The following is a 23,455-nucleotide window of genomic DNA, read 5'->3' as shown; positions in this document are numbered from 1 at the left end:
ATTCCCATGGGAGCCGGATTGGCGACGCCAGCCCTTTGCAAAGACCTTCTGCTAAGGCCTGAGACCTCCACTATCTGGCCATGGATGGCCTCCCTAATGCTACCTGTCAACAACTGGACGCCTGGAACTCCATTTCCAAATGTTGTGTATAACTCTCAATGGCCTTGCATTTGCCAGCGCACAATTCCATGCCCCCTACCTCTTTAATACACAGAAAAGTATAGCCTGCAGAAGACCCCTCTCCCCTCACTTATGCCGAACAAGCCTCAGCCAACCGGCACCTGCAGTTGACATCCGCAACCCGCTTCCCTTGTAACCCATGCCTAGGCACACCAAGGCGAACGCCTTGCTATGCGCACTGAGGAACGTCAGCACCATACCGCCCATCCACCTCTTCACAAAGACAGATACAAGCGCCTCCTAGGCCGCACATCTCCGATCCTCACCCCGACTCGCAACCCCACCCCTCGACCCTTTACAAATATAAAAAATGAGGTGCAACCCACAACCTGCACCATCAAGTATGCCCCTTACAATACTTTGCTTCCCCGCAATCATTATGCAAGCCCTCTCCAAGCTTCCAATCCCATCTGCACTTTCGCAAGAAACATGCGACTGCAAACTCATTTCCTGCCCACATCCGCAACTCCAAGGCACCTGAAAAAACCAACTGGCACCCAGATTTTGTCGAGCCTTCACCAGCACACACAGGCCTTGATATGCATTGGCGGCTCTCTGCCCTCAAATACTGCACCCGCACCGCCCACTACACTGTGTACTAGTTCACCCAGAAACTCTGCTGGTGCTCCCAGACTCCTCCAAGTCAACGCACAAAGCACTACCAACCTCACGACTGGCAGTGTATCCTACACCAGCATGGACTCAAAACCACCACTCTCAAATTCCCTCTTATCTGCCCAACCCAGATCACCGCCCACCATCACAACAGCTGCTACCTCATTGACCCTAGCCTCACCACCTAGAGTGGAAGCAGCTTACTGCCCTGACTCAATATCGAGTCCCTCAACCTAGCTCGTCCTTTATGCTTGCCAAAATTGCACCCTCCACACTACCCACCAACATATTAGCGTTACCACCTCTTATCCCTGACCTTAAGCTCACCACTCCTACCGCTAAAGTTCTCACTCAGCCCACATCAATCACACCTCTACCTGAACTGACCGGCCCACCTTCCAATTGCACCCTTCACGAAGGCATGCTGATCAAAGCTGCTCTCATCAACGCGAGATCTCTAACGGCCTATGCCCTAGAGACCTGTTACCGGCTCACTGCCAACGATTTGGGTCTATTGGCCATCACTGAAATATGGCTGCACTCTGCATCCGTCCCTCTCGGATAACTATGCCATCTATGGTAAAGACAGAGAGAATACCAGAGGGGGCGGGGGAGATCGGCTTCATAGCTAAAGACACAATAAACATTAGAGAAGCCAACAATGCAACCACCCTTCAATCAGGGGAACTACTCACTTTAAAACTCACAATCTCACACACTGTCACCCTCACCCTACATCTTATTTATTGACCACCCGGTCCTGTGTTTTACTTCGAAGATGACATCACACACCTGCTTTCATCTGAAACAGTCATCCTCCCGAATTATCCTTCTGGGCGACTTTAACTTGGGTCAGAACGATAGCACTGACCCCAGTGCCCTGGCTCTAGTGAGAGCTATCAAAGCGCTTGACTTCACCCAATTTATTACACCCAGTATGTACATTCTCTCGCCACTGACCATCTCTGAATATCATACATGAGTATTTGTTAGAATTGACGACATCCCTTTTCCGCTTCACAGTCCTCTACACACTGACATAGCATACTTTTATTCTGTAAGCAGATACCAACTATTGGTTTTAACACCTTAGTGACGTGCATTTAGAGCACCTACTCAATTGTTCTCCTGAGGAGAGACCCCTAGGTTCTTATAGCCTTTTGGCCGTACCTGGATTAAGGTATTACCTTATACTGTGCCTACCAGCTTTATCTATTACATACCTCCTTTATGCTCAGCAACACTAAATTTTTTCTGCGTCCTGACACAACAGGATACCGTACTTTATTCATGAGACCCTATCGACGCTCGCGCACGTTACTGTCACATGGCAAATATTATCGGCCTAACATTATGGATAATAATTGTAACGCTTTCTTCAGTCCTATTTCAAAATTATGGGCATCTTTCATAGGATCACTAGCGTAAAATGGTCTCTACGAGCATTTGTTTTCAATGCTCTTAAGCTCCTATCTCTCTCTTAAATTTATACCTCCTAGCTCCTTCCGACCTTGGGGCCCATCTCTCACCAAGTCCACTCACCATTGAACATAAACCAGGTTCTTCCATAACCCATTTCTTTATTTTTACCTCCCGATTCCCTGTGACACTGACACCGGTTTGTTTACATATGGCTTCATGCATGCACAGGCGTGATGATGTCATGTTATAAACTGACCCGGTCAGCTATTTCAAAATAATATCCCCAAATCTATGTGTAATTTATGTACACCCATCTTTAGTGCCACATTTTATTCCTTTTATGTCTTTTTTATGGTTTTTACAGCGTTTCGGATGACTGCTGTGACGTTGCACGTGCATGCGCGTTATGACGTCACACAATTGCTCGTAATTGACGGCGTTGCAAATGCAGTCGGACAACTTCCTGTTCTCCGGTCTCCATGTTGCAACGTTGTCGGTGGCAGGTAAGATCTTCCCTAATCCTTGTGTAGCCAGCACCATGCAGGCGGTTTCATTTACTTTAATTCTCTCATCCTGAAGCTATTCTTCATTTCTTATTTTTTTTCTTTTTATTTACATTGGCATCTCTGAGAGCCTGTCTCTTGGCCAGCACACCGGTCAAACCCTGGTACCATCCCAGTTTATAAGTACATCCTTCTACAACCTCTTCGTGTTGGAACTCCCTTATAATTAGGACACCGTCCTGGAACACTGCTAACACTTGTAAGTTTTCTTCTTTCTTTTTTCATCCTCTTTTCACTTTTTGGATTATTAGAATTTGAGCTAGACGATTCTTATGTCCACTCCCTTCTTACAGATAAGGTATTTCCCTCAAGCCTTGCAACTTGATTTCCCGAATGCCCGGGTTAGAGTCACTACTATTTTTTTGACATTCAGGTCTCGCACTAAAATCATTCTTTACATGTTCTTGTGTTCACTACCACTAACAAGGGGTGTTCTATGATGTCCCATTGTTACTTTCTCTTTACCTTAAGCATAATTATACTAAAGTGGTTAACATGACCATATTTCTTTAAACCATGGATATTGTGCCCAAAAAAATGCCCTTAGACCATACATTAACTATTGAAATGGTCAATTTACAATGTTTGGATTTAAGAAAAATGTGTGCGTTTTCAAATAATCTAATGTAAATACTGTATATATATTTTTTCCTAGACATTTTTATTTGCCCCTGATGAAGAGTGTTGTACCACTCGAAACAAGTTGGGCCCTCCACAGCTTCAACATCCCAAATAAAATGAAGATTGGTTCTTGTGACCCCATCTGATTGAATGTTTATTTCTTTAACATTTTGGCTTTCTGAATTTTTATAATACAAAGATTCTTTAAAATAAGATTTGAATCACTGTTTAAGTAACACCTTAACTGTTGGTCTGGTATTCCAGATACTAGAAATTGTGCAGGGGACGTGAGTTCCCAATGTGGGAACTTACTTTGTTTCTCAATATTTCGTGCAACCTATGTGTCAAGGTCGCTTCTCTCTCCTCTGCCTCTCAAATTTATTCCTTTACTTTCTTAAAAACGTTGTCATAATTAACCTAGAGACTTATCTATATCCTTACTACTAGGGTGTGCCACAACTGTCCACTCCTTTTTCTTCACCCAATTTATTACCAGCCCATCCCACAACAAAGGCAGAACTCTACACTGCGTAGCTGGTCGCAACTGCAACATTAACATCTCCGCAAATGCAACATGCCCCTGGTCTGACCACAACGTCATTGCCTTCAGCATTTCTGTTGAGAAACATCAGACATCACCTGTGACCTTCCCAGCCATACTCACAAACACTAGGAACATCACCCCAGCTAGGATCCTGCCTCTAATAACCTCTCTTGCCGACCCTGAGCCCTCATCAAGCAGCCCCAACATACTGGTCGAAACCTACAATCTATCCCTACTGCAGCCCTCCGATACTATAGCCCCATGGGAACTCTTAGGCTAAACCTCAGTCCCACATCAGTACTTGGTTCACTCCCGCACTCAATACACTCTGCGCGACTAAACGGGCAGCCGATTCGACATGGAAGAATGACCGCTCAGACGATGACAAAACCCACTTTGCCACGCTAGCAAACGATTACAAACGGGCTATAATGGAAGCAAAAAGCTCCACCTTTAATGCTATAATAAGCAATGCCAAATCATCTACTAGAGAACTTTTCTTTATTCTAAAGAAATTGGAATCTCCCTCGACTCCGCCTCAGAATTGCACCAATGACCTCACCTGGTGCACAAACATACAAACTGCCCTGAAGAATAAAATCGCCTTACTGCAAAAAAAGATCCTAGCTTAAACAAAAAAAACACCCTCATCAGAACCCAACAGCTGTGCAAAGCCCTCTCCACTGCAAAGCACCAAAGTCGTGTTCAACTTCAAACCAGTCTCAATTCTGGGGGTAACAAAAATCATAAAAGGCCTCAAACCCTCTAGATTACAAGGGTACATATGCCCTTCCACAATCATGAGACTGTGCAGAAGCTCTTGCACCATTCTTTACCACTTTCATCAATTCCTCGTTCGCCAGCAGCTCAGTGCCTCCGACCCTAAAAGGCGCCTGGGTCCTTCTGCTACTAAAGAAACCAACGTTTGACCCTAACATCCCCACCAACTTTCGCCCCATCACAACTACCCCCTCCCTCCTTAAAATCTTAGACAGATCTGCCTACCTGCAAATACAGTCTCACCTTGAATCCAACAAGCTCCCGGGGTTGTGCCAATCAGTATTCCATCTGGGCCACGGTACGGAATCGGCACTTTTAGACCTAAAAAAACAAATGGACGCCTTCAAAGATGCTGGCAATATGGCTCTCCTCCTTTTGCTGTAACTTTCTGCAGCCTTTGATCTGAGTGATCATCAAATTCTCTGCGATCATCTAGCCTTAGCTGCCACCACCTGGATTACGTCCTTCCTCTCCAACAGAATGACAAGTTTGTTCACCATTAGTCTCTGCCCCGCCCACCCTAGTCACTTGCGGTGTCCCACAGGGCTCATGTGTCTCACCCACCCTGAACAATGTTTTCACAAAGCCACTGTTCGACCTTCTGGACACTCAGGATATCTCCTATACCAACTCCGCTGACGATACCCAGATTCTCCTGCCTCTCACAGGTGACTACCCCACGCACTCAAACACATTAGGAGAAATCTATCTTACCATCCAGACCTGCATGGCACATGACTCTCTTTCCCTCAACGATGATAAGACTGAGATCCTCTTGAATGGTCCGAAATCAAAACCTTGGGGATCTACATGGACTCGAATCTGTCATTAACAAAGCAAGTGAACTCAATTGCTTCCTAAGCAGCCTTCACTACGAAACTAATCCATGCACGCAGACCTTTCCTCTCTCCGACAGCTGTATCACGCTAGCAAGAGCACTAATAGGATCCACACTTGACTACTGCAACTCAATTTTCGCTGCCCCTTCCGCACGTAACATCAACAAATTACAAGCGATTAAAAACAATGCCCTGAGAGCGGCCCTGAACATCCTGAAAAAAGATCACATATCTGCAACCAGAAAAAAAGTGCACTGGCTTCCTGTCAGAGATCGCATTCTGTTCAAATCTCTGGCTATTACACACCAGTGCATTGCCAACATTGCGCCTAAATATCTCTCCTCCAAATTCACCTTATGTCAATCCAACAGACCCACCCGTTCCTTCTACACACGTTGTCTCTCTGTTCCGACAAAGAGCTGGTGGGACCATCGTCCCTGTTATCGCAGCAAAAAATTTGAATGCCTTGCTGTCCTCACTAAGATCCAAATTCTCTTATTGGGCCTTCCGCAAGCACCTAAAAATGTGGCTGTTCTGCGAGAAGAACAAGAACCCAGATCTAACCACCTTCCTGCCACAAACTGACATTTGATTGGCTACCTGCAAACCACTGTGCACACCACGCAACCTCTTGATCGTAGACCTTAACCTCTCTTTTGTAACAAACTAACCTCTATGGACGTAAAAAAAAGATCTCATGTATCTAACCAGCGCCTTGATGCCTCTGAGTTTAGCGCACTTTATAAGTGTCAAATAAATAAATGAAAATGTCAGCAGGTAATCAGGCGTAGAGTGCACTGCACATTGGCACTCAGGCACATTAAACCCTGTGTTTGGGTGGACTATACAAAGGGGCGACCTCCTTTTATGCAATTCTGTGAGCTCACTTTGTAGTCAAATACTAACCCTACTGGTACACTACAGCCATCCCAGATAAGCTGTACAGTTTTCTCATGGAAATCTATATGATATCTTGAAAGTGCGAGGCCTTCTTAAGAGTGTTGATTCCACCATAATAAAATGCCATACAGAGCAAATGTGTGCTGGATGTGCTAGTGGCACAACTCACGTTGCTAGGATTGAGGAGCATTAGCAGTGCTGTTTGTCTGCATTGCAGTATTGAGATTGTAACAAATGAATCCAGTTAGAACTGAGCTGCATTAACAAGAAATTAGTTGGTGTCAGGGCGGTAAATAGGGGGTGGAGGGTAACTGTGTGGTCTGTATCTGCATGTATCAGTTTGTCCTAGAAGTGTAGCAGTATGGCAGGCTACACATTACCTTAAAAGTACATTGCCCGTGTTCTGTGTGCACCCCCCAGAACTGAAATGGCAAATAGCAAACAAGGTCTGAGTTGCATAACTATGGTGCGGATGTGTGAATGCAAGTTTGAAATATAAAGGAAGGGAATGTCTAGGTACTTGAAAAGCAGCATGCTGTGAGGCAGGGTTCTGAAACCTTTTGCTCTACGATGGGTTGGACTACAACTCCTATCAGCCCTAGCCAGCACAGCCAGTGGTGAGGCATCAAGGGAGATGTTCTCCAAAACATCTTGACTGCCTCAAGTTGTAGACCTCTGCTTTAAGGGTCATTCTATTCAGAGGCTGATGTGTATTGAGAGTGCTTGGTATGCATATCAGTGCTGAGCCAATGATCAGGATCCGAGAAGCAATTGGGGAAAATATCTGCATCTGTTATAGTAAATCATTGTTATTGCGTATTTCGCAGTTTGCCTAAAAACTCCACTTGGCCTGTGGTAAGTGGCAAAGCAGCTTCTGCAGTTATTTGAATTGCGACTGTGAAAGCTTCATATTTACAATCCCACATATACAAGTTTGGCCTATGTATTGTCCCGATGATAGGACCCCAGGCTGTTTCTGACACGTCTGTGTCGCCGATCTGAAGGTGTTCACAGCTAACAGGGCTCTTTGTGACTGAGGTTTCAGGGGAACACAGTGTGCCTTTGACTGTAAAGTTCTTCTGAAGCTAGGCTTGCCCAATGAACCCAGAATTTCGTGCAAGATGAGCACAGTTCTCCCTGCTTACGGATTTGTTGATTTGAAGTCTGACAGTCAAGAATGAGTCCCCTCTATTCTTCCCTAACCTGAATCCCCTGCCTGTAGCCCTTTGTATTCACCCCATGACCTTTCAAGTGTCCCCTTAATAGTTTATTCTCCTAATTCTATCCATGTCTTATTGAATTCTATCTCTACAACCCCTTGTATGGAGGTTCATTGATTCACAGCTTGCTCTATACAAAACCCAGAAAGACAGCTCTTATGATAAGTGGTTACAAGTGCTAACTTATCTTTTTTGCATTAACCCTTCCCACATTCCTCTTCTCTGCATGCAGCTTATCTTATTCTCCTTGTGTCAAGAATCTAATAAGCCAGACCAGTAATCAAATATAGCACCAGGAATTATGCCCCAATTTACTTTCTGTTTACAAAAATCCAGGCTTTTCAGCGGCTGCATAAATGTGCAAACAAGCAATCGAAATTGGGCAGTCCATGGAACGGAACAAAAAACACTTCTATTCTGACGTCTGCCATGCCCAGCTTTCCCAGAGTACCCAGTGCCCTTCTGACATGAAGTGGTGTCAGATCAACAGGAAAGAGTGGAGAAAAAGTGCCTTCCTCTGTTGCTTCTACAGGATTTTTGGCACAACAACCCTAAAGACTGAGCCCCAGTGCAAGTTTTCACCCCCAGGAGTACTAGAGGTTTATTCCCCATGGTAGATGGATGCAACTTGTGCCTGTCCTGATGTATTTGCACTGCAACTCCCATGATCTCTCATCTCTGACTATGCTGGCTAGGGTTGATGGGAGTTATAATCCAAAACCTCTGAGGAGCTTAAGGTTGCAAACACCTCATGGGAATGCACTCACAATCGGGTAAAGCGTACCCAAATTCGGAGCTCCTTTTGCATTGATTTATGCCTCCATGGACAATGGAACAGCGAAGGCGGTGTATGTTAGTGACAAGGACAAATGTAAGAATGTATCTTCCTACTTCCTCCAATTCCACTGCATACACAGATCTATAGAATGGTGTCTGAAAGTTAGTGGATCAAGAAGTCAGATTTTTTTCAGGGAGTCTCCTCCTCCCCTAAAACGTCTCTTATGTCAACCATTATTTGATCTTTATTTCAGAATGGAAGAAAGATCCACAGGCCATTTAGAGCAGAGAAAGCCTTCTACGTAAAGACGGGACCACTGAGCAAAGCATGCTTGCAACATCGTTCCCTTTTCCCCTAGACTCATATGTTGAGGTTGCACAAAAAAGCATCTTTTACGCATATGTTTAGAGCTGTTGTTCCACATGCATATAACATATGTTTTAGCACACTGGCATGTGGCCCTCTTTTACCTCGTAAAGGAATGAAGTGGAAAATAATGATTTCTAGAGCTGGTAGTTAAGTTCAGGTTCAATTGTTTCTCAGTTAAACACAGACATCCCACACACTCAAGTTTACTTTTGGGTGCATATTTCTATCTTCCATAGGAATGACGTGTGCACCATCCTCCATTCTGAAATGAGATGTTCTAACCCCTCTCTGCACCCCCCACATTATAGATACTTAAATCCAAATAGGATAGCGATATGGCCAAAGAAGGTGTATTAATTCCTCAGAGACCAAATGAGTTGCAGTTTGTTTTCCATCACAAATGTCCCAAGACAATCTTTGCATGCGGCCAGTGATCAGCAAAGCCACAATGTTACACTTTGTGTGCGATATGTAGCAGCCCTAATTTCCACCACTCCTTGTAATTTTTTAAAGGTATTTTTACTTACAGAGACCAGCTCGTCAGCCACAAGTTACAGCTCAGAGTTTAACCGGAAGCTTCTCAGCCACTATATGTGTAAGTACTGTGTTTCAACCATCTGACAAGCCACACCTGATCCTCCCCAACCCTGTTAACTGTTGCACCTTGTATTACCCACGAGTACATTCATATTGACCAGAGCTATACATCGCAGATTAGGAGACATGGTGCTACTTTCACCTTTTGGCTTTTTTCAGTAGGATGCATTGTAGGGCTAGTGAAACATTAATCGCTGCTTCAGGCCCAGAAACAGTCAGGGGATTCTGTGACTACTGACGAAGCAGTTCACCTATGAAGCCAAGTTTCTCCCAGTTTTAAACTATATATTGTGTGCTGTGTAGTTTGATTCCTGCCTCTAGCACACTGTGGTGCAGCGTGGAAGCATGTTGACTAGTGTAGATAAGGGCTGCATGTTACATAGCATTCGGAATAGGATAGATTGAAAACATCAGAATCATTGACAGTGATGGCTGCTTGTAATAGTCCAGTAAATATACACTTACCCAATGTGCAGTGGTAGAAAAATATCTTTGTCTCATGAAGGTAAAGTGCTTGGAAACCTGCAGCTAAACCTACTGAGTAAATCCAAAGTGTATGAAGACATGGCTCTCAGTGCGATCTTCCTTCATAACAACTACAATTATATCCTCAAGTCTCTTGAAAAGTGAGTATATGAAGACATTCTGTGCATGAAGAAAACTTTCTCTACTGTCTATGAGAAGCTTGATCTGTTGCTGTATTTGTTGTACCTGTCCTGTGTGTGAAGCCAATTCCTTTCTGCTGTTGACTATGTATATTTGGGAAGAAAATAAAGACTCTTCTCTTCACTTTTCAGCTTGCTTAGGCTATTTCGTTTTAATACCTCCAGACCACTAGTACATCACCAAACATCAATACAAATTTTTATTAGAAGACGGGGGTCTACATTCATTTTAGTCATTTCTCTATCCCTAACCATCCCACGCACCTTAGTCTCAGATATTAATAATCCACACACTGTCCAGTTTTTGCTGATGGATCTGATTTTGCTTGGTCGCTGACTGTGCTATCTTCTCTTTCGAAAGATCTGAGCTCATTCAGCTTGTGTCCATAACTCTGAAGACTGCTGAGAAGCTGTATAGAGGACACATTGAAGAGCAGATCAAGTCCTATCAGAGCAGGTAAGGTAGTTCCATACCCCCTTTGTTCACTGGTTTCAGTGGCCCCAAAGAGGTGGTGTGGAGAGTTAAGCTGCATATAGTGGTGTAACGGTAATGCCTGCCCATTTGAGTAGCTCAGAGCATTAGGGATGGCTGTTAATTGGTGTCTGCCATATAACTCTGCGAGGGTTTGCTGCTATGTTGTTTTTTGCTGACGGCTTTTGACACATATGGAGGAGTCCTAGATGTATAACGTACAAACCACCATTTTCCAGAACAGAAATTGTCACAAGTCATTGTCAACTTGTTATGAAATGTGTGGTAAAGTTGCTTGCCCACTCACTTGATGGTGCAACCTAAACTCTTTGTTAAAGAGAACTACAAGGTTATGAGCAGTTCCTCCTTACCTTCAAGTCATATGACTGTTTAAGGTGATTTGCTAAGTCCTTTGGTGGGGGCTTGAGGAGATCAATCTGTTAGAAGTAGTAGGTATGGTTTCCCTTAAGTTTTTCTAGACTCGCAGTGGTAGCTGGCAAAGAATTCAAGGTTTCACTCAGCAGAGGCGATGGGTAATAATAAAATACAGCTTACACACACATTTACACTTCTCAAAATATTCAATTTATATAAATGTGTGTGAAAAAGAAATATCCACATTACAGCTAAGTACTCAAACTCACAAATGAAGCATAAGAATACGGAGCTGGCCCCTGAGAGACTCAAAACAAATAACAAGCTAAACAAGTAGTCAACAATTCCCAGAAGGTCAATAGGCAGCTAAAAGTTCTAGGATACAAAGGTTACGCCACCAAGTTTGAAAGAGCTGCAGAGAAGGTAATCTTTGGGTAGATCTAGTCAAGGGACTGTTCCAGAGGGTAGTCGGTCTAAGAGTCCACCCAGAAAGGAAGGTAGGGTAATCTCACAATGATAGGCGAAGGGTCTGCAGACGGAACCCCCACCCACTGACAAATTAGATCAGCAGCGCTATAGGAGTCGGAAGACGCAAAGGGCCAAATAAGGTCGCTAGTGTGCAATGAAAAGGTTCATAGGAAAAGGGTACAGAGGCGAGATCCAACATTGTATTTTCCACTGGACACTGTTCCGGTTCAATGGAGTCAGAACAACAGGCAGAGCACTTGGCCACATAAAGACTGGACCAACCGTGTAGACTGGATTTGAGTACCCCCATGAGACGACCCTGAAGTCAGTGGCCCAAAAAACTGCAACAGTTCAGTACGGACACTTTGCAACAGGTTGGATGATACTCTGCTCGGGACTTTGCCCTGCAGGATTCTACAGCAAAAAACAGGGGCTACCAAATTGGGTCATAAAGGATTTTCTGACCTAACAGTGTAACTTGGTAAATCATGCCTCTTGCCAAATGTACTAAATACTTCAAAATTTGTGTCACAGTGTATGGACTCATTGAAGGTAGGGTGCAACGAGGATATGGCATAACTTGACCGTTCATGGAAAAAAACACTAATAATTTCTGTCTGGTGTGATAGATGAGAGAATGGTAATGCCCCTGCTAAATGTTCTGATAAAATTTGTCTTCCTTCGCCTAACCCCTCAACCACCTAAGCCTTGAACAAGCGATAGTACTGCAAGGCAAGCAGTCTGGGTATGCATCTGCCACCAGCTAAATCATCTTATAAACGTACACATAAATAAAATAGATGCCTGTCTCTGTTCCCGAAGAGTCCCTTGTTGAGCTAGTCTTGCAACTGCTGGATATATGCATAGTGGAGATCAGTGAACCCACTCGTGCTTCTGGCTGCTGGGTCGAGTAGGATATGCGGGTTGATCTGACAACTATAAACCTAGTTTTAAGGGGCAACACACTCACCTTGGGAACAAGACAACAGCGCAACCTGGATTTCATCCCTAATCCAGTGAATGGAACTTGGAGGAGGACGCCATAAAGTGAGATGTAAAAAATAAATTAGAGAAGGCAATATTTGCCCTCGGCTGGTACTTCAATGCCTAGCTCTGTTTGTTAGGACCCTGCTTAAGATGTTTTTCCTCACAGATTTCGTTATGGAGCATTAGCCCTCCTGACATGTGGACCAGTCGAGGGAGTACATCTTCATCAGACTTACCTAAAACACTCCATCCCGCACAGGTGACAACTCCCCTCTTTGTCATTATGGTTCAGACCCGTTTCTCCAGTCTGTGCCCTCAATCTGACCATTGTATGGGTAAGGATCATCTCTCTAATGGGCATTGTTTTAGATTGTATTGCTGTAACGGAATTCCTTTACCCAGATGGTGGGAAACTTTGTACGTCAAATGAATCTCTTCGTCTAGCAGTAGGGGATAGCACCCCACATTAGCACTCAATCGCTGTATTTGGCCGACATGTTTTTGAGAAACTAGTCTATTAGAACATTAACATCCCCCAACTGCCATGGAAGAATCCTGCTGCTGTTGTCACAAAATCAAGTAGCTCAGTGTTTGTTGTGGTCATGCAAATGTGTCCCCAAAGTGTTGAATGGATGTTTTGTCTTTTATTTCTTACTTGGCCTTGGTCTGACATCAGGTGCTGTTGTAAAGCATCCTTTTAAAAGGGTGTCTGCTTTTTTTCCTTCTCAGATTCTATTTAGTTCTGCTCTGGCGAATTAGCCTTCTAAACATTTTGCTTGCCAGTGAGCTTAGGTGACCCAGTTGACTGTTTTCCCGGTTGCTGCTACTTTTGCTTTAAGGGTTAGCAAACTTCAGGCTCTTCACTCCTGTGAACCTTACACAGGTTTCCATAAGATCTAGGTTGTTCTTGGGATTGATCCTTCATTTATACTCATCAAATGCACTTGTTATTCAGGATATGTTTTTGCTGTCCTCCTTTGGAAAGCCTTCAGTTGAAGCAGAATCCTGAATAACTTTGATGTTGGAAAGGGTTTTAACTGCAAACCTGGGATGTGAGAATGGCATATTTTGTTCAGACACGCTTTTTGTGGCCAATTGTAGTCCTTCTACTTACAAACCGTATTTTAAGAGCTCAGTTGCACTGTGAATGGTGGCTTGCATTCTAGAATGATATGCATAGCCGATGAGGTATCGTCTTGAAATGATCCATATTTGGGCAATTAGATGCAAGGCTATTGTGGGGGGTGTAAAACCATTGGCCCGAAAGTGAAACAGGGTAACAACCAAAAGGAAAGACCAAACATCTCTAAAGTAGCAGCTGTGGCAAAACATTAAAGCTTAACTCAAGGGAAGGGAGGAAGGCTGGTAGTGAAGTACAGGTAATGCCTGCAGTAACCCACAAAAAACGCACTAAACTGATATACTAAGAAATACTATTAAACCACACATAGACTCTCTAATAAGTCCAGTTAGTACTTAGGTTAAACATAACGCATAGTATTTACAGTGTCTTTACCTGTTTGAATGGTGCAGACCCTTGTCATTGCTGGGTTGAGACAGCCCTCAGCCTGAATATGGGTTAATAAGATGAACCCTACATGCGTTTCTTAGATCAACCACTGGAGTGAAGACCCCTGAAAAGAGAAACCTGAACTGAAGACACAGAAAACTGCTGCTGAGGACAAGCAGCATGGCCAAAGCCCAGGCCCTGTCTCTCTTGCTGTGATCTTTGAAGACCTTTGTCAGTGTCTCGAACCATGTATTGTTGGGACCAACCTGTCCCAGACTCTTGCACGAGAAGCCCAACATCAGAAGCCATCAGAATCGACCCAGGTCCTTCCTGTGGGCTGTGAAGCCTCTGCAAAGGTCTCTCTGCTGCACTGATCACCATCCTGAGCTGGAGCTCGAAATTCTGCAGGTTGATGATTTGTGGCTGAAGACCTCACTCCTGCTGCTCACTAGAATAAAGAGGGTCCTTCCTGAGGCCAAATCATCCTTGCCACAAGGTGTCTTGCCAGCTGCCTATCAAGTCTCTTGCCAGCTGCCCCCTGATAGTGTGAACGTTGCTGCTGCCTGTCTCTGCCATGTTGTGGGAGTCCTCTCACACTGTGACACATGCTGTGGCTGCTGTCCTGGAGTGCCTGGGCCATCCTGCTAGAAGATCTTCAGAATAATCCCAATGAAGTTCAGAGCCACCGTCTAGCCCAAACCAAACTCAGCACCAATTTTGACCACTGTATCCATGGCTCCTGGACAACCTGCAACTGAACTTATACACAAGTAGCCCCAGCAATTCTGAGTAACCCTGGACTGGTCACTCTGAAAATCAGAGTGCAGAGCATGAGCCTGCATACCTGCCTACCCCCTCACGCCATAGGCATTGCATGGGAGTAAAATCCATTCCCTCACTCTGCCTTGCCTGGTCATGATCTGTGGATTTCTGGCCTTGGACCCCCCCCCCCAGGGGAACCCCTAGTTTGGTGGAATTGGGAGAGTACCCCTAAAACCTTTTTAATTGCCTTCAAAACCCTTAAATTGCTTTGTTCTGGAACTGTGCTTAACCTATTGGCTTTCCCAAAGCTTATTTGGGGAGGCTTTCAAGACGTCCTGCTCCGGACTTAGGTACTTACCTGGTACTTGGACTCTCTTGAGGCACCAAGCGTGGGACTGCTAAAGCTATAGGAGCATTTAAACAGAGGGCAGGTGGTCGCTCACTCTCCTCTGCGGGCTCCCTCCTTTGGAACAGCCTCCCACTCCCCTTCCGCCTTGATCAAGACCTCCTTAAATTCCAGCAGCTTGTTAAGACGTTCCTCTTTTCCTCCTCATTCCCTTCCTCTTTCCTCTGCTAATCCCTCAGTTGCTGAATCCGTGTCCTGGGCTCTTATGCATCCTTCGGGCCCTGACCTCCCACACCAATTCTGCCCAGCTCCTGTCTATAGCACTTGCATCTGCACACCCTCTGCTTGAAGGTTTCGCACTTACACCTCCCGCGGCCCAGTTTGTGTAGCACTCAATTCATTCCTAGCACTTCATCTGTGGCTCTCCCGCGAGTCTGGACTACCCGCTCCTCCCCCTTCCTTGCTGCACTTGCACGTTCTGAATACTCACAAGGCATAGTAGGTTCATACCTCTTCCACTTCCCCCACTGCTCTTAAATATTGTGATTTAACTGTATTTCCCTCACTTGCTCCCTCCCTGCCCTATGGGTGTTTTGAAACAGTATTTACTTATTGTATAAGCACCTACCAAGCAAACAATAAATACATAAAAATGAAGAGTATATTGTTGAATTCCAAGATGGCAGCCGACGCGTGAGGACGTGTCACTCTGTCCTCTGTCTGGGCCCTCGGAAGTGGGCCTACGGGATGACAACCTAAGGGTGATGTCAATCAAGAAGAGACTATCGCAATGCAGAAGTAGCAAATATATTTGGGAGCTGACAAGCGCTGGCTGGGGAAATGGAACGTCGCATCCTGCAGCTAATCTGCTTGGTGATCCGCTGGGAGGAGCTCCCCCCTTTGGCTTGTGAAGTGCCTGCTGTTGATTAGGAGGGACTAGCCTGGAGGGTGCCGTAGAGATCTGCTGAGGCGGTGGACTATTGTGGCAGTGGGGGCAGGTGCTGCGTATCGGGAGTGCCTGACCAGATGTTAAGGATTTCAGTCGGGCGACACACACTTTGGTTTCGGCCTAGTATGTAGTGCACAACTGAGATGCTTTTCTCCTTATTTTATTGAGATTCAATTTGAGATGGTACACAACTCGTATCACACCCCCTTTTCAAATACACCGGGTCACAATGGACCATGAACCAGGCTGGTTGGTAAAATGCAATATTTATTTATTGTAAAATTCAAAAGAAATCATACAATTTTTAATATGGACAGCAATCACCAATGGGGTGATAATTACAACTAAATTGTGAACAATGCACTTGGTTAACCTTCCCCTAGAACATATATATATATATATATATATATATATATATATATATATATATATATATATATATATATATATACACAGCACAATGGAATAGGAACACTTTTTGATTTAGGAAAGATAGCAGCCAAGTTAAGGTTCCCCCCCTGCGATGTTCCCTCAACCCACAAATAATTGAATTCTGAGTGGATAGAAAGGAGCAGCAGGTAATCAGGAATAAGAGGCAGAATACAGAATAAAAATCTGACCTCACCTCACAGAAAAAAATGCAAAAACAGACGTTAAACCTTTAACAAAGGGCTAAAATAGCAATCGGAAATGGCAAATAATTAATTAATGTGTGGTTAAATTATAATGTACATATGTTTTATCACAATAGCATGTAGGTCTATCACTGACAATCACAAGGCAATGGATCAGCAAAAGGCATACAATTCAAAAATGAGTGGACATTTTAGGACAGATTGCAGCCAAATGACGCGTGTAAAAGTTCCATTTTCTTTTCAATTCCTGCTTTAAAAACATTTTTTAATAAAAAACTGGTGAAATACCCTGATTTGGAGTGCGGGGATAGAGTTATATCACAGGGATATTATAGAAGGGAAAATAGGTTTCTAGCTATGAAACTGGATGAGTTATGCAAGATATAAAAAAGGTGCGCTTTAAGCAAAATGAAGCCGCGAAATAGGAAAGGAAATCAGTTGTGACAAGAACAGTTTTACTCTAAACTAAAGTATTCAGACTAGACCACCAAAGATGGACACAGTAAGATCCAAGGTTGATTTGCGAATTCAACCATGTCGCCCCAGCGCCCAACACTGGTGGAAAACAGTCCGATCACTCGAAATAGGACTAATGGTTTATGATTACACAAGACAAAATTGAAAAGAGATGGCGCTATCACTTTAGAAAGTCACGGGCAGGGTGCACAGATCATTTTTAAGAAGTTATCAGGATAAGGGTAGGATGGCATACAGAGTGGGATAAGGACAAAGGCGAGTCAAGATAGGTTATGGGTTTCTATGGGGTAGGGATTATACACCGTCCACTTTTGGTTTTGGGATTTTTGGATCGTCAACAGGTTCTGGTCACCACACGGCTGCGCGCATGGCAAAAGAAAACAGCTGGGCCGTTCTGGTCACCGGATGGCAAGGACAGCGGAATGGCAAGATTGCAGCGGGCATGCAGTTAGTGGGCAGCAAGCCAGTCTGATTTCAGGATGCAAAAGGTACCACAGCTTTCCCCTTTGGTTATTTGGGATTTTAGTGGATTTATCTGGATCAATAATCTTGCTGGAGTAGGAATCAGCTATGTTTGGGTTTTGCAGTGGGCTCTGGAGTAGGGTCAGCAATTCTTTGGCCTTGCAGTGGGGTCTGGAATCTGGATGGAGCAGATCGGGAAAGCAGTGCAGGAACTTCAGGAAGTGTGTGTGTGTCTGGAGTATTGTCAGGGACTCTTATTTATAATGCATAGTGAAATCATCAAAGTATATGGCTGGGCAGGTTTAGCTAAGCACGCATCTAAACTACTGGATTGGCCAGGGGTGCTAGTCCCCGCCTCGCTCTATGCTGGTTGGATTTCAAGGGAATGATGTCAGATTTATGATGAAAGTTTTACAATGTCCAAAACCTCCCACAATTACTTTAACTAAAATCCAGTTTTGCCCTAAATGGCACCTTTATACAGTGGAAACATCTAAACAAATTACATATACGGGTTACATATTTTATGCAGTACATAGCAGTTCAATCCTCCAGTTTGTGAGACATTGTTTGGCCCGTCTACCAGTTTTTTTGTGCTTTTCAGTGTGAAATGTTCGGCCTAAAATTCCATAACTTTATACATGTGTGGATCATCATAAGGGATGTACATATGAAAATTTGCAATGGCATCATGGATACTTTTTGTAATCCCTGATTCTTTGCATTTCTATTGCCAAGGGGTCAGGGAATTCTACCATGTCTTAAATGATAGCCCATAAAATCAATTTTAAACTGGCAAAATGTTTACATTTCTACAAAGTCCTGCTGCAGAGATAAGTCTTTTACATTTTTATTCATAAGAAGTCTTTGGAAGCAAATGGCAGTCCTTTGTCCCCCATATTTGGGAATAGCTTCCAAGCTACCCCCCTTAAGGGCAGGGCTGTCATGGAGATCTCCTCTGAAGCCTCCTGTAGAAATCACAAAGACCTGTGACTTTCTTTTCACGTATCCTTGTCCTGGAAATTCCATTGTCAGTGGGTTCAGCCTAGACTAGATTCTGTCCAACCTAGTAATTATCACAGAGGTGTTAGTATCTACTGAGAGGCCCTCTTGTTTCATCCTCTCAGCAGAAACCTATTTCTTTTAGCTGACATACCCCCAGCAGCCACTGAAGTTTGAATTAATTGTATTTATTTTGGCTCTGAATTGTAAGGAAATCTGTTAAATAGAACCATTTCCTTCATTGTATGTTCACATCACAATCCCCTTCACATTGCTACATAAGGGCAGGGCCTTATCGAACATGCCCTTTTAAAACAGATATTTTCCTTTATTTTGCAAAAGTACATTTCCCCATGTGGTGACTGAAAGTTGCATTTTTCTTGTAAATCTGTTTTTTCTATCTAGATTCCCGCATTGTTTTGCAGCCATAGTTATTTCCTTGTACACTCAAGTCTGTACAAGGGAAAGGTCTCCTGGAAATGACATGTGCACAGAGCTATGATTTCTTTTGCAGAGTTAATTCCTTTGACACTTTGTTGCACAAAATAAAGCGTTTCCCATGCACGGCAGAAAGTGAACTTTCTTGGGCTTTTATTTTTTTAGATTTGGCTCAACAGAGCCTGTAATTCGGGGTCATGCTTGGTTTTGCCGAAGCACAATGAGGATATGAATGGGCATGGCCGGGGCCTTATTAATCACAGTGGTTAAAGGAAGAGCAGATGAAAATAGCGTCAGCAGCATTATTTTAAAGGTGAAAAGCTTCCTTTTTTCAATGGGGACTTTGGGGCTTGCAGCAAAAGAGCACTGCTTTTTCACTCTATTTCTTATGTTTATGTAAAAACACACTGGCAAGGTTCCTCGGTGGGCCCCTTGTTCCATCCTGCCCTATATGTGCTTGGCAAGATGATGAAGGCATCTTTTTGTTGCTGCACAATGCAGTTTTGAGGCCATGGTGCTCACTGGAACCAGCGCAACCATTTTGCTGTTTCTGTTTCTGGTTTTGGAGAAGTTCTGTTCAGTGGGTCAATGTAGCCCACACAGAGCTGGTGTTGGAGAGGTGAAGTGCGAGGGACAATCCAGAAGCACTGGGAGTTGCTGCTCTGCTTCCTGTAATCGTGAGGAGAGGAGACCTGCCCCCCTGCTCTGTGAGACGGTGAGTGTGGTGGGGTAGAGGAGCTGAGGAATCGCCCTTGGGACAGGGGATACAGCTTTAATACCTGGGCTGTGGAGAGGCCCTCGCCCATTCAATGAGCAGGGGTAGGGGATTGATTGTGTCGAGAAGGAGAATGGGAGAGGTACGTGACTCAGGAGGACACCCTCTTTTGTGACATTGATGACCCCATATAAGGGGTGATATCACCCCAACGGACAATATGCAGAGGCATCTGGAGCGCAGGTAGCACGCCAAGGGAGCAATGTGAAAGAGAATTAGGTGAAGTAGGTGGCTCAGTGAAGAAGGCAAGTGGAAATAGGGTAAGGAGTGGGGTTGCTCCTGTTGGGCCTTCTGCTATTAACATCTACACACTTCAAGAAAGTGCTCCTTGGCCCCGATCTGAAGCTGAGAACGGCCTAGATAAGAGTGTCTGGCCTGGTATTCGCAGAATGACTAGAGAAAGTGTGAGAAATCTGAAGGTGTCTCCCTAGATAGTCCCCGGGGATGCGTCATCCAGGTGGCCAGGACACGGCCATCGATATTGGATCCAGTTCCTGGGGGTGGACCAGTGAGGGAGGATCACTTGGATGGGGGGGTCCTCTGGGAGTGGGACACAGACGGGTGAGACACAGTATCCCCCTTCCTGTATCACCTATTCCCCATCCCTTTTCGTAGGACGTTCCAAACTGCTGCCCCGAAAACCCTTTTCCAGCGCGTGCACATTCCAACAAGACAAAGGACTAACACCAGAGCCGTTACCTGACATGTCCCAATACAAGGGCCAGGCAAAGTCAGGCAATTGATCAGAATCACACACACCTGACAGCCCTTTCCCTACCCCAAAGGGATAAAAGGTGGAGCCAGAGAGCACAGTACAAGCAAGGCATGCACGGCAGACAGCACGACGAGACAGCTAAGCAGGCGCGGCAGTTCAAGTGAAGGAGAAAGGTGGCAGGAATTGAGAGGGTGGCGAGGAGAGAAGTGACCTTGCCCTTTTTGTCCCATACACGCAGAACCTTCGTGGAAGAGAGCCTAAAAACACGAACAATAGCACCAGTGTCTTGTAGCAGATGTCAACGGTACACGGGGCAAGCCTACGCCGATAAGCAGGAGCGAGGGAAGCTCCCGCAATCTTGGTCCCGGCCTTGACTCCAATGAAGAAGAAAAGCCAAACGGGTCATCACAGCCGGTGAGTCGAGGGGGGAGAATCAATGAGAACAGGGCTGTGTTGATTGAGAAGCGCAAAGTGGCAAGTTTGAACCAAGTTTAGTGAACTGTAAGAATTGTTGATGGGAGACAAGCTGCAGAGGGAATACAGCTCCACGTGGGTGCTAATTCGAGAGACTCCGGTCGATCCCCATCTGAGCAAAATTACGGGTAACAGAAGGCCGTAGGAGAGTTGCTAAAAGAGGTCAAAGTGTTCTTACAGGAGGTCTAGTAAAATCCTCGTACAATCAACAAAAACTTTGATCAACAAACTATGTGAAAGCAAAGGAAGTGAATACCGCAGTGAAAAGAAATAAGGAAAGCGAATCCCAAGCGGGGCAATGTCTAAAGTCACAAGAAACAGTGTATTTTGAACTGTTTAAAAAGACATCAAGATTTGTGGAATACGATACGAGAAAGGTCAGTGCCCAGAAGAGGGGGGGCCAGGGGTGAACCCATCACCCAGTGAACATTGGAAACAAACTTATAAAACCTTTGGTTTGTTATTTCAACACGTCGGGTCCTCGAAGGCAACAGACTTTCAAGTGAAACGAGACTTGGCCATAGAGGGCCCTGAAAGCTGAAAGCTCGAGAGTGTGTCCTGACAGCTGCCATTTGGACTGTTTTCTCGTGCTGGAGAAGCCCGAGACTCTATTGTGCTTCAAGCGCCTATCTCACCCCATGTCCAAAACTTGGGGAAGGGGGATCCAGACTACCGCATCCTAACATATTATTTGAGAACACATCTTTCTTTTCTTGAGAATTATCCCACACCCCTTTTTGCATTAGTTGTGAAGTTTGGCAATAGGTTTTTTAGTATAGGACCTTTTTATTTTGACGCAACGCCACTAGGACTTTCTTATTTTTCATTTGATGGTCGATGCTTGCTCCAATCTTAGATATAGGTTCAGATTAGGCATTTTTCCAACCTGCACACAGCATTCATTGTTCAACAACACCCTTGAACTGTGATCACTTGTGTCTGTCTTACGTGTTGTCACAGAAGTGAGTCCCGCGACAGAAGAGTGTACAGTGGGGAACATCTCACCCATCAGGACTGGTCATGTTATGAGTCCAGTGTGGTCTGTCTGTTTTGAAGTGGCACTGGGCTGCAGCACTGTACGTTTCTGAGGATTCAGCCTGATTATCTGATTGGAAAAAATTGGGCAGAACAACATTGTGACTCTATTGAGGGTCTGACCGAACAATCTAAACAACTTAAGTGCCCTGCCTCCTATCCCCCCTCTTCTGTGACACATTGAGGCACTACTGTTTCACCTCTCTGGGGGAGGCAACCCAAAGAAAGGGAAATGTGAAAGACCCATAAGGGCAGGACTATAGAGGCAAATTTAAAGGGGCCACTGATCCACAGGGGGGACAGTTGGAACGGTGCTGGCGTCAACATCCAGAAGAGGCATCAGTGGCAGGCCTGGGGAATTATTTGATGTTGTCATTTATAACGCGCATACCCTAGAGGGATCAGGCAAAGAATGCATCTAGGCGCAAGTATAAGCTAATCAGATTATTACTGCATCACACTGACTCAAGCAAGATAGAACACATTTATGCAATCAGATGAGTTTTTAGCTGTTTCCTAAAGATAGACAGAGAATCGATGCATCGGAGCTCCAAAGGAAGAGCATTCCAGGCTCGACGACCAAAACCAGAGAACCGTTCCAGGTGCACCCGAGGACAATATCAACAAGCCCATGGAACATTTTGTGGAGCACATGTTGTTGTCTCCGAAACTGTCCCCGTAGTTCGCAGTGGAAAGAGCCCACCGCTCCTTAACTGCAAAACCAAGGCCTGGTGCGCCTCCACGCCCCATCATTGCCAGGATACTAAATTTCCGCGATCGGGATGCTCTCCTGAGAGCGGCTAGAGTCAAGGGGAGCTACGTCTGGGGGCTGCAAGGATCCATCTTTACCCTGACTTCTCTGTGGCGGTGCAACAGGAACGCAAAACCTTTGTGGCAGTGAAAAAAAGGCTCCGGGATCAAGGGGTTAAATGCTCCATGCTTTTCTCTGCCAAACTAAGAATCGAACACTTGAATCGGACACTCTTCTTCACGATTCCAGAGGAGACCTCAAAATTCTTTGACGAACATTTCCCAGGCTGATTCTCCGCTGGCGTGATGTTACTGACGAGGCCCGTTCATTGCACCCCGAGTCCATGCCAGCTATGTTCCACTGGAATCTACTAACAGTTGTTCTTGTTTTCCTTCTGAACTGCTGATCCGCTAACGCTACCCATGCTTATTATACTGGTTCATTGTACGGTATTGAAAATCTCCTAATGTTCTCCCAGTCCGGTGCGTCACCGCCAGGCCAGCTAACAGGCCCCCAGGCGTTGATGGCGATGAGTTTACGGTTGTTATAGTTGTAGTAGGTTATCATTCCTCAGTTTGGGGGAGGGAGGCATGTGGGAGGGGGAGATCGGGAGTTATGTTAAAAAAGGCTTGACAACCACAAGAGATGCCACACGAGACACAATACTAATTCACAGAACTCAACCAACACCTCTGCATACATGGCGGATAGTAGCATAGCATTCATGAG

General features: G+C 44.9%; 1 protein-coding gene across 9 annotated transcripts in view; it reads left to right on the top strand.

Annotated features, from left to right (window-relative positions):
* Positions 1-23,455, top strand: part of EXOC7 (exocyst complex component 7) — a 704,768-nt gene that overhangs the window by 455,784 nt on the left and 225,529 nt on the right. For all 9 annotated transcript variants that reach the window (XM_069654713.1, XM_069654709.1, XM_069654707.1 and 6 more), the window contains 3 exons: positions 9,361-9,426; positions 9,934-10,054; positions 10,455-10,550. In XM_069654713.1, the coding sequence (XP_069510814.1) occupies positions 9,361-9,426; positions 9,934-10,054; positions 10,455-10,550 (283 nt within the window). The remainder of the gene's footprint in view (positions 1-9,360; positions 9,427-9,933; positions 10,055-10,454; positions 10,551-23,455) is intronic.

Source organism: Ambystoma mexicanum, chromosome 3q, assembly GCF_040938575.1.
Source record: "Ambystoma mexicanum isolate Mex_15411 chromosome 3q, UKY_AmexF1_1, whole genome shotgun sequence".
Taxonomy (NCBI): domain Eukaryota; kingdom Metazoa; phylum Chordata; class Amphibia; order Caudata; family Ambystomatidae; genus Ambystoma; species Ambystoma mexicanum.
This window is presented reverse-complemented; position numbering and strand designations above follow the sequence as displayed.